The sequence below is a fragment of the Mchenga conophoros genome, linkage group LG11 (assembly GCF_057382185.1).
Source record: "Mchenga conophoros isolate Kocher_MC1m ecotype Shallow Benthic linkage group LG11, M_conophoros_male_GT1.1, whole genome shotgun sequence".
In the NCBI taxonomy this organism is placed as follows: domain Eukaryota; kingdom Metazoa; phylum Chordata; class Actinopteri; order Cichliformes; family Cichlidae; genus Mchenga; species Mchenga conophoros.
In genome coordinates this window covers 28,814,251-28,826,371 of record NC_140536.1, presented here as the reverse complement: position 1 = coordinate 28,826,371, position 12,121 = coordinate 28,814,251, and the positions used below count along the sequence as shown (strand labels likewise).

Below are 12,121 nucleotides of genomic sequence, written 5' to 3'. Positions count from 1 at the left end.
TCACTGGTTTATCATTTTATTTACTGTGTATAACGTCAAATTCGTACACACGTTTATAGAAAGGAAGAACTGTTATGTTTTGTTTTGAGTGCAGCTCTAATAAGAACTATTGTTACACGTGCACTTGTGACATCTCAGCAGATGAAGGATTTGTTGGTTTATCACCTCAAGAAAGGATGAAGGTAAGAATGCAAGAAAAAGCCAAGAAGAAGACAGCGGAGAAGTACTCAGTAGAGCAACTCCTACAGAAGGTAATGTTTACTACATATCCACAACAAAGGCAGGACCCAAATATGTCATTGCCTTAATATCCTTTTATTCTTTAAATTCTAATCAGCTACTGAGCTTTCCTTATGTACTGTGGTGTACAGACTGAAGAATGCATGGACAGTTTTGACTTTGAAATGGCCAGCCTTTTCTGTCGAAGAGCCCTGGACGTGGAGCCCACCAACCTGCAAGTTCTAGACATGCTGGGACACGTTTCCTCTGAATTAGGAGACACACAGAAAGCTAAAGAAATATCCTTTCTCGCTGCTTGTGTCCATAATTTTGTAATTTCACTACACTGCTGTGATAATTTCATTCTACTCTAATGCAGTGATTGTTGTGGCTTTCTTGACTCCCCTCTCACGTATTTCTATGTGCTGTGGAGCTTAGCCCAGATGTTGGCCACAGTAAGTACATGTACCTGGGACAAATCCACACAGGCCGGGAGGCTGTGGACTACTATACCAAAGGCATACAAGTCCTACTGAATACATTGGAGAAACAAGGAACAACAACAGTAAGTGATTACACATAGGACTACCCCTCTCTGTTTCTCTGGTTATGGAAAGTGAACTAGATGTCATGACTTTGTGTTCAAGGCTCCTGATTTTTTTTCATTTTCACAAGAGGGTGCTATTGGACAATGCATGTCTTAGTGACATGCATTGTTATGACAGATTTATGTCAAACCTATAAGCATCCTGTTGTTTAACTGTTACTGCAGACCTGTATTACTAATTTTAGATATTTACAAAACACTTTATCGACACTACAATGCACTAAAAACTATGAACTGTAAACTCAACTTTGAAACAAAACAAATTTTACACCGAAAATGTGAAAGACTAAAATGGTAGTTTTGGAAATGGTCAGATGATGGTAGTTTTACAACTTCTGTCTCTTTTCCCCTTCAAATATAGTTATTTATTTAAAAAAGAAAATATTGCTCATTAAGCTTTTTGCAAAAGCAAAGATAAAATGTTTTCTCATTTAGAGGACATAATAATGTGCCATGCATTACAATGTTAACATTAAATTAGAACAAATGGAAGGAAAATAGAATAGAAGAATAAGGTTAAAAAGGTTAGGATACATTGTATTAATTGCACATGTATTAATGGTCAATTTTACATTCACTTATTCAATATTGTTGTTGTTTAACTTTGTGACACCATGTTTATTAATATCATTGTGAGGTCTCTTTATTACTCTCATTCAGATGTCTTAAATATATTAGCTAGAAGTGTCACTTCTAGCTATATAAGTGTGTCAGTACTCAATAACTGACAATGAGTCAACATGAACAGAGCAATGACTCTGAAAGTAAATTGGATAAATTTAATTCACGCAGTTTGCAACTCTGATGTTACTGCTTCCTTCCTGCTGTGACATGTTAATATGATTTCAGAGGAAAAGGCTTATTCAGATGGTGTCCCTTTTTATTCTGATCATATCAAAAAGAAAACCTGTCTTAGATTCTGTTTCATATAAGTCTCGTTCAGTCTCTTTTGATTTGTAATGAGTAATATGAACTTCAGAAACTAAAGAAGTCTGCCCTTTGATTCATTCAGGCTCTGGCTGGAGCTGCTGCCCCACCAGATGAGGACCCCGAACTCCCCACAGAGAAGGATGTTAGTGTAGCCTACTGCTCCATCGCTGAGATTTACTTAACAGACCTCTGGTACTGGAGCACACAGAGTTATGCACTTGACACTGATAGGCCTGCCTTTGGTAATATTTTGAGATTTTCTTTTTCTGTGTGTGTGTGTGTGCATGTAGCATGGAGGAGGGGGCTGCCGACAAGTGCAGGGAGTTCATAGAGAAAGCATTACAGTATCGCCATGACAACCCAGAGGCTCTACAGCTTATGGCCAGTTACCTGTTCAGTACAGAGAGAAACCAGGTCAGTCCTCTCTCTCTCTCTCTCTCTCTCTCTCTCTCTCTCTCTCTCTCTCACGCACACGCACTTGAGATGAGTTATCACCACATTAAAGCGGGAATCTGCTGAGTTAATTATTCTGAATCGTATGCGATTAATCAGCAGATGGACAGGTCATGCCGATAGGAATGTTAATTACTGGGCGGATCATTAAGGTCATGCAGTCATCTGCTAAAAAGAGAAAAGATGAGGGAAAAGCATATTGGACTAAATTTAGAAAACATTCCACAGGACCTTTTGAGTGTAACATTTGACAGTGAGTTTAGAACAATATCCTAAATAAACTTTCTGTATTTTTACATTACATGTATATTTGTGCATGCGGGAGACATTGCTAAATGAAGAGCATCTTAAACCACTGTTAATAGAAGGCATTCAAGGCAAAGGCTTTTTTGAAAGTATTTAAACATGTTTATTGTTTACTTGAAATGTAATCTAATTGAAATATGGCCTTAAATTACCACGTGGAAGTATTTGTTGGCAGTGCTGTCTGCCTCAATCATCCTCAACATGCACTGATGATACAACGAACAACATTCAGTTCACCTACCACTGTTTTTTGCAAGCTATATGTAATGGGCATTTTCAAACCTCTGTACTGTCTCTCCATACTCTCCATGCACTCATATCACCAAACTGAGCAGCGAAGGATCTGTAATACTACCTGTAAGCTGTAGGGGTCAGGCTGGTTCCAGTCTCACTTCACACCTTTCCACATCCTGTGACAAAGTCTCTTTTTCTTTTTAATTTTTTCTAAGAAACAAGAAAAAATAAATTGTTCCCAAATTAATCCAGGGGTTCTTGGTTTCTGTAGAAAATCCAATAGCTAGTCTGTGGAAGTAAATTATACAGTGGGATTAGTCTGTAGGAACTGATTTGTGTGAAGAGTGCATTCTCCAATTACTAACCCTTACTCCTTACTTACTCCTAACCCTTGCATAAGAAATGAAATGCATATTTTTTATAAAGCTTTTTATATTTATATGCTCTTTTTCTGTGTTCAGGAAGGCAAAGATTACCTGTTGAAGAGTGTTGGAATGTGGCTACCTGCGCTTAAACAGAGAGCAGCTTCGTCCAGCGCAGGGGAAGACATTCAGGTAGGCTGTAGCTGTGGGCTGGTATTTGTCTCACTTCCACCAGCCCCAGTAAGATCCTGGTTTATTTATAAAGCCCCTTTAACTAACAAGATTTTCACAGCATGCTATGCTTTATGCGCAAATATAAGGACAGCTGTACAGATTAAAAACAAAAAAGTAAGAGATAAAGAGGGAATGATAGAAGATGAAAGGTGGAGCACAGACTTCACAAACCTGTATGTATTTGTGTTAGAGTGCACAGAGAGAAAGCAAATAATAAATTCAACACCAGGAAGGGTTTTAAAGTATAAACAAGCAAAGTACAACGTGGAAATTGATAAAGGAAAAATGGCTATAATGTCAAAGCTGGATGGGCTTTGAATAGCTCAAAATAAATTGCAGATTCAAATAATAAAAAAAGTGATGTAAGAGGGTTTGGTGTGATGATTTGATACAATAATCCCAGTGACACCACTCTTATGACTCTTATCTTCGGGAGCAGGTTGATGTGAACACAGCCTGCTGACACTTTGGCTGTGATTAACAGCCACATAGCTGAAAAACGTTTTGTACCTTGAAATTGGATTGTGTTATTATCAGACAAAAGAAGAACTATGTTTGTGGATGCCTGTGAAAGCACTTACTGCAGAGGTGGTTGTATTGTCCTTGTTTTTTGTCTTCTTTCTTTCTCTCCTTCAGAATGAGATCCCTCCGTATGAGTCTCGCATCACCACAGCCAAACTGCTCATTGAGTCAGAGGAGTACGAGGTAAAATGTTTGCTGTGTCGTGCTCGTACACTCCCTTGTTGTTGTTGGTCTGTGTTTGTTTCGTGGTGGGAGGGCAGCCTGGCATTTTTTGCGTGTGCGCACATCTGTGTGTTTGTATGCTTTCCTTTCTGGTGAATAGCACTGAAGGTGGGAAGGCCATGCCTGGTCTTTATCCCCTCTGGAGTTTAGTGTCAATAATTGAAGAGTGGTATTTACAAAAAGGGATAGGGCTAAGGGGGGCACACAAGGGTGGAGGGATTGGGAGGAAGAGTAAAATAAAAAAAAATAAAAAAAATTGAAGCTGTGGTCTGATGAATTGCGGCCATATCTCGAAACAGCATACTTCTCTACTAAATCACTCAGGAATTTCTGGTATTAATGGCCTTGATTTCAGTGGCTCACTGCCTTCAGTTCAGTGCTAAAACTCCTAACGCTGTCATTAACGCTTGAAGTCATTTTCGGTGATTACCGCCACACCAACAGCAGTTTAGCTACTTTCTATTGTGATCCAATGATTAATTTTCAGTCACTCTTGTTGGGTGGTTTATGGTTATTACTTACGGGAAATGAGAACAGTGTCCTTTTTCCCCCCCTTTTTTTTCTCCTCTTCCCCCTCCTCACACCCAAATAGCTCAGCTGCAGTTATATCTTTGGGTGCATGTGCGCGGGAGATGGGCTGTCAGGTGTATCAGTAAAATGACAACGTCTCGGTCCACAGTTTCTGACATGTCGTTTGTCTTCATCCTGCTGTTGGTGTCATGAAACCCGAACCACAAACCGCACCCATTCCTACTGCTTTATAACGTCAAATATTTTGCCATGTGCTCAAGTATGTGTACACACACACACACACACACACACACACACACACACACACACACACACACACGCACGTGAAGGGCTATTTGGAGTTTCTGGCAATTGCATTTAAGGGTGAAAGTAGAGTAAAGGCAAACAATTTTCTGTCTGTCTCTCCCAGCCTGGGATTTGGGACTTGGATTTGATAGGATCCTCTCAGCTCTTTGCTTCCGGTACTTCTCTGTCACACATACTCACACACACATTCTCTCACTTTCACATTTAGCATCTCTCACTTAGAAGGATCTATGCACAGTTTTATGCTCTTTGTAAACTTTGCGTAAAGTTGTTTACTTCCAGTAGAGTTATTAGTTGGAAGGCTGTCTTTCGAAAATGGTGCCAGAATATAACCAATTGTCTCTTTCTCCCCATTGAATAATTTGTTTGGTCCCCAAAGCTGGGCCAAGGCTTTGAAATTTGCATTAATATATTTGCCAAAAAATAACCCCAAACATATTAAATAATTTTTTTTCTTTGTTTGTTTTCTGTAACTGCATACAGCAACGTCTAGTAAATAAATGTTAATTTTAGAATGGCACAAGGTGTAGCGGTACTACCATGTTCTTTGGCAGAAACTTCATCTCATGGTCTTTGTCTGTACTTTTGTGTTATGTGGATTGAATTCAAATTAACTAGGCCACAATAAGGCAGTGTTAGTGTGGTTATTATAGTGCATAGTGGTGGGAAATAGAAGTTTACTCAAAGTCTCCACTCTTCCCCAGAAGTCTCCACTGTCTGGTCTTATTTTCCACCCCACAAATTCAGATCAGCACCAAAATTGAGCGGGTTCTTTCTTTGCCTTATGCTCTATCTCCCTCCACCAATTCTCATCAAAATGAGAAAGATTTTGCTGAAAAACACTGGGAAGATGTTTTCAAGACAAACTGTCTTTAGTGGGTAGACACTGTCACATCTCTTGGGCACTTTACTAGGTCATAGACCCGTCTCCCCACCGTCTTAAAACTCAAGGTTTCTTATGAGGGTAGGTGGTTGTCATTAAAAAGCGTCAGCAATAATAATGTCAAACTCAGAGCATGTGCAAATATTACAGTTTATTTATTTTTAAAATACATAGTTATCTTTTATAATAAAAATTTTGTCAAGACTGTGGCTTTCAGTTCTTTTTTGGAGGAAATCTTTAAAAATAAAAAACCTTTGCCACATGAAAAGCTGAATGTGATAGTAAATTTGACTGAGAAAGGGATAAGAGCATGAAAACCATGACATAGGCTGGTTGTACTTGTGCTCCATTGTGCGATTGTCTTGTTTACTTTAAAAAATGTGATAGAAAACATACCAAACACACCGTGTTAATAAATTCATGAAAACATCAGTTTCACAATTGCTGCTCTTCTCTTCAGTCAACTGTTTCTGCAAAACATGGATCTGTGCCACTTAAATTAGAAGAGGAGAAAAAAGTCACCAAAAAGGCTTTTGCGAGTCTTTTTTTCCTCCCTCTTTTGATTAGTTGAATAACTGCCAAGTTTGTTTGTGATTTCCAGAATGGAAATAGATTAAGAGCGCACGAGGGTGCTTGAAAGCAAAAGAAGTGAGAAGTGAGACAAATGTGTTGGTTTTATTGTCAAATATCCCCATATTTGTGAGAGCGCTTGCAGTGCTTAAACAGGTTTGTTATTGGTTTGATTGATGGAAAATTAATTAGGTTTTCATTTGGTTTTTGTCATTTGTCTTCATTAATGTTTGGTTCCAGCGTTTAATATGGGATACTTTGCTGCTGTTAAAAATCTTTAATCTGAATATATTTGATATTTTCAAGCAGTTTGAAGACCATGTTTTCTGAGGTTTCCTGATGTTTTATAGAATAAACTCTAAACAGTTTAATGCAATCAGTGTGGAGATGATTGGTTGCTTACTTGTTTGTTTATCAAGCAAAAATACCAACTATCATATGGTGCCCATCTTTTCCAATATGAGGGTCTCTGTAGTATATGGTAGGAAATATCATTAAAATAGTCACATCAGTCTTCAAGTTTGTTGACCTTTGAATGGGAGTGGGGGCATCAGTGATTTATAGGAATTATGTTAATATATATATATTATTTACATACATAATTTATTTTGCTTTATTCTTCTATGGCATAGTTTGCACAAGGTGCTGCAAACATTTTAGACCAGACATCTCTGAATCTGCTGTTCCATCCCACAGGTGCTCTGTTGGATTGAGAGCTGTTGACTGTGGAGGCCATTTGAATGTATTGCCATGTTCAACAAACCACTGGGGTACACCGTGTTGTTCACATAAAGGAATTTACATGGTCACTAACAATACTTGGGTAGGCTATGATATTTAAATGAGGCTCAGGGGCCCAAGGCATATCAAGAAAATATCTCCCACACAATACACCACCACTTATCTTAGCATATCTTATCTTCTCATCAGACCAGGCTGTGTTTTTTCCAATCCTGGGTTGTTCAGTTTTGATGAGACTATGCACATTTTCCGTTTCCTGTTCTTAACTGACAGGAGAGACACCAGGCCTGGCCTTCTGTTTCTCTTCTGCATAAGTGGTTGTTTGAGTTACTGTTGTCTTTTTATTAGCTTGAGGCAGTTTGACTATTCTCTTCTGATGTCTGATATCTCATCAACAAGGCATTTTCTCCCAAAGAACTGCCACTCACTGGATATTTTCCTTTATCGGAGCATTGTCTGTAGCCTAGACACATTTGTGTAGGAAAATCCTAGTAGTTCAGCAGTTTGTAAAAATACTTCTGGCACCAACAACCAAACATTACAAGTCACTTAAATCACCTTTCTTTTCCATTCTGATGCACAGTCTGTAGCCTCAATGTATATCATTGGCTCATTAGATATTTGCATTAACTAGCAGTTTGAACAGGTGTGCCTAATAAAGTGGCTAGTCAATGATGTATTTTATAGTCTTGATTTAAAAAATCAAAAAACAGCGTGGTGACAGCGTTTTCCCTACTGTAACACGCGCACAAACATTACCGTGATCACCCATCACAACCACTGATTCACTTGCCACACAGCAGACAGACAGACAGACAGGTACCCTCCCCTGACAGCCATTCAAGTGTCGCTTAGCTGAGGCGTCACAGAAGCTGATGGGTAGTTACGCACCTTGTCATTGTCACTCTTCTTTGGCTGTATTTTATTTATTGAATGTTTCTGTTCTTATATTTATTTCACAATGTACAGCTTGTACTTTCCTATATTGCTTGCAAGTACAGTTAGCAGTGACATCCCCAGGATTTATTTACTTAAGTCTCGATGCCCCTGTTTACGTGCGTGTGCGTGCATGTGTGTGAGATATAGCTTGCCCTTGCTTGTAAAGTGATTTGTCTTTCTCCTGTCTCTGCTGTGCGCTCCAGTAAAATGATTCTGTTAAACAAAATTGCCTGAAGATTACACAAATGCAGAAATGGATACATGAGTGCGCGCACACACACACACACACACACACACACACACACACACACACACACACACACACACACACACACACACACACACACACACACACACTGTGCACATGCCCACGATGGACATTATAAATGGGTTCCTCCACAGAATGCAGGGTTTTTTTTCTTTTGGTTCCTTCAACAGTCCTTAAAATAAGGAGGACAACATGTATGTATCGTCTTGCATGTGTTATTGGTTGTGTGTCTCTGTAGCGCACTGTTGTTTTTCTTGAACCACTTTTGCAATGTTTATTAAGATTTTTTTTTTTTAACCTCTCGTCCAATTTTCTGCCTCCCCCCCATCCTCCTTCGTAGTACAGCCTCTTTTTCTCCTTATCTTCATGGGAATATTAATCTTGTTGTTGTTTAGAGCATGAAGCGGCCTAAGAATCTCTGAATCTTTAATTACTCGCCCCTGGGCTGACCGGTGTAGTTAGGAAGATGTGCAGTTGGAGACGATATAATGGTTATCATTGCTCACTTATCCTGGCTCCCAGATATCTCTTGTTCTATTTTTGTAGCTCCAAAACTGCCTGTTCTAATACCCAAGCAGTGCTTGGCTCGATTTACTGTGTGTGTGTGTGTGTGTGTGTGTGTGTGTGTGTGTGTGTGTGTGTGTGTGTGTGTGTGTGTGTGTGTGTGTGTGTGTGTGTGTGTGTGTGTGTGTGCGTGCGTGCGTGCGTGCGTGCAGCTTGTGTGTGTGTGTGTGCAGCTTGTGTGTCTGTCACTTTGTAGTGATACAGTGAAAGTAGATAGTAGATCATTCTGAAGCTGGACATGAATCCATTCATCATCGGCTGGGATTAGATGTTTTTGTTTGTGTATTTTTAATCAGTCATTAATTAATTAAGGACAATGGTATTTCAGCTGATAATTCGTCTGGCAATCAATCAACTGACTCCCTGACATGCATATTTGCACAATCTTAATGAGATACTCTCAATTAACCTGACACCCCTTACTCTATGCAGCCAACAGACCTCTTTATTGCCACCGGAACCGCATAGACTTAATGAAAAGAGCAGAGAACTCCAACGAGCAGGAGGGGGGGAATTAGGAAGCTCTCCAGCTAATAAGACTCCCTTAACAAGAAACAAGTGCTGCTTGTTGTGCTCATTGTTGTGTGCAGGCTTTTTTGTAGTGTGTGACTGTAAAGTGGTGTGTGTGTGTGAATGCACAGGTCTGTGCGTGTCTTTTATTCTTGCCCTTCACCACGGGTGATTGGCTAACAGTCGCCTCCAACCTGAAGTAGACAAAAATCAATATATCATCACCTGGGGCCTCACACACAAACACATGCACACACATATACCACAACCACAGGTTCCACAAGGAGGGAGACAGAGCAAAACAAACACCCAGCCTACTTTAGTCAAGGTCTGATTTCTGTAATGGAAACTTCCCACAGAAACTGACCCAGACAGTGCTGTGACAAAGGTCACCTAACATTAAACCCCTTTGAGACCTCACATCGCCTCCACAGGACACTACAGGGAGGAAATCAGACAAATGCTTTAGAGGAAGGGGAATACGGGCTCTGGGTTTGGTTGGTCTTTAGGTTTATCGTGTATCCTAAGGAGTGGAGGGGGCTACTATGAATATATGGTATTGACTGCTCTGGTCTTTCCCTGCTGCTCGTCTCCAATAAAGACAAAATGCTGGGAAAAAAGGCAATGGTAGACGGTGGCTAAAGTGACTATCGACTGTGTGATAAGTACTTGTAAGTGTATCTATTGATGATCATGTCTGTTGTCTTGTTGGTATTGACGGTGCTGTGTATGGGTTGCTGACCTGTTCGATGCTTATCAGACCCTCTGATCCATTTGATTGATTGGGCTGACTGGAAGATGTGCTAGATTGTGTGCAACAATATTGTCTTTACCTTTATGCATGTTGGTTTGTCAGTCAAACCTGAGAATAGAGGGAGTACTGATGAATTTCTACAGACAAAAATGAGTGTAGTATGATTGTTGTTTGTAATTTTAATACATTTTTAAAAATGGTAACTATCTGTTTGTCTCTCTTTAAATTAGATGGCAGTAGATGTGTTGGAGAGTCTGCTAGAAGAGGATGACGAAGTTGTCCAGGTAAGCGATGAAGTCCTGTTCCGGCTGTTGTAATTTAAGGTCTTTTTTTTTTTTATTCTACTTTTCATCGTAATTATTTCTCTCTCTGAACTTGAAAATGTAGCGTTTTGCTTAAATGCATGTTTTCTCTTTTGTTATGGGGTCTTTCAAACCGGTCGTGGCAGATATCTGCCCCTCCCTTAACCTGGTTCTGCAGGATGTTTTTTCCTGATAAAAGGGAGTTTTTCCTTCCTACTGTCGCCAAAGCGCTTTTGGCATTATATAAATACAACTGATTTGAATAGGAAGTTGTTGTGAGCACATTTTTCTTGTTTCCAGGTTGCTTACCAGCTTTGGTTGTAGAAAGGATAACATTACCACAGATTTTTAGGCAGGATTAACTTCATAAGCTACCAACCTGTTGGAGGTGTGATCAAAAAGTAGCACAAAAACTTGCCTGATTTAAAATGTGCCTTAAATGTAAGACTAGCCAATCTTCATGGTTATGTCAAGACAGCTTCTAGAATGGTTATTAATTTTAGATCAAGTCCTGTTCTGAGGTGTTACTCTGTGATTTCAGCTTCTGCAAACAGCAAAATTCAGTTGCAAACAGCTTCAGATTTTTTTTGTTATACCTTTTGTGTACCTATGTACAAACTTGCAAACAGCAGAAACAGTGTTGTATGGATCAAAGTGTGGATGTGATTGATACATCTGTAAGTAATCCTGCAGAGACAACTGAACTCACGTATTCGCTCGAATGTCTTTTAAAATTGGCAGATGTGAAAAACTTGATTTCAGTTTGACCAGGGAATACAACCAAAAATACCTACCATTCTACTATTTACCTGTCATAATACTGGTGCCAGGCAAAGTGGGGAAAGAAAGCAGCTGAGTCTGAATTTCAGGGTAGTCTGTCCAGACTAACTTTGGCGATTCTTAATCTTAATCCTGAGTTGCCCATTTTAAAACTTTTTTTTTTTTTTTAATATTTTGTTTCCAATGAGCCAAACTCTTGGTAAATTTTTTTTTAACATGGTCTAGAGCAATAGTTCTCCAGGCTTTCTTGTGCTCTCTCAAAATTGTTCTTTGGAGATTGGCTACTTTTTCACTCATTTTCATTTGTTACACCACTTATCAACTTATCACCACTTATCATCAAGCATAAAAAAGCCCCTTTACTCAGGGAAAGATCCAGTGTTGTGTATACATATAACAGACAACTTGGCAAACAACCAATTTTAAATTGTTTCCGTAGGCACTTTATTACTAACAGTCTGTCACAAAAACACATAATTTGTTCCCCTTTCTTTTGTCGAATCGATGAAAAATAACAAAGATAACGCAGTTTGACAGGCATAACATACCATTTTTACAACAGCAAGGTGATTCACAAGAGATATTAGCTGAAAAACATTCTCGATATGGTGCGTAGTGTGTCCTTAGAAAAATTAAGGAAGCTGGACAAGTAGAATGCAAAGAAAGACAACAAAAGGACTAAAACAAAAAGTACCTGCAGGAAATGAACAGCGTCTGAAAGTCAAATGATTTAGAAATAAAAAATAAGCAAACATCAAGGACCTGACAAACAAATATTAAAGGTTGCTAAAGGAGGTCATACCAAATATTGACTTTCAAGCTTGTTAGAATTGCGCAAACTCTGTTTTTGCCTTGTATACAGGATTCCCATGTGTGTTTGCATA

General features: G+C 39.2%; 1 protein-coding gene across 2 annotated transcripts in view; it reads left to right on the top strand.

Moving 5' to 3' along the window:
• LOC146564449 (uncharacterized) overlaps nt 1–12,121 on the top strand; it is a 33,631-nt gene that overhangs the window by 409 nt on the left and 21,101 nt on the right. The window contains exons 2-9 of one of the 2 annotated variants that reach the window (XM_085292249.1): nt 142–251; nt 372–518; nt 632–784; nt 1,839–1,948; nt 2,047–2,170; nt 3,211–3,303; nt 3,982–4,050; nt 10,386–10,439. In XM_085292249.1, the coding sequence (XP_085148375.1) occupies nt 142–251; nt 372–518; nt 632–784; nt 1,839–1,948; nt 2,047–2,170; nt 3,211–3,303; nt 3,982–4,050; nt 10,386–10,439 (860 nt within the window). Of the gene's footprint in view, nt 1–138; nt 252–371; nt 519–631; nt 785–1,838; nt 1,949–2,046; nt 2,171–3,210; nt 3,304–3,981; nt 4,051–10,385; nt 10,440–12,121 lie in introns of both variants that reach the window. The other variant, XM_085292248.1, reaches the window with a different exon arrangement.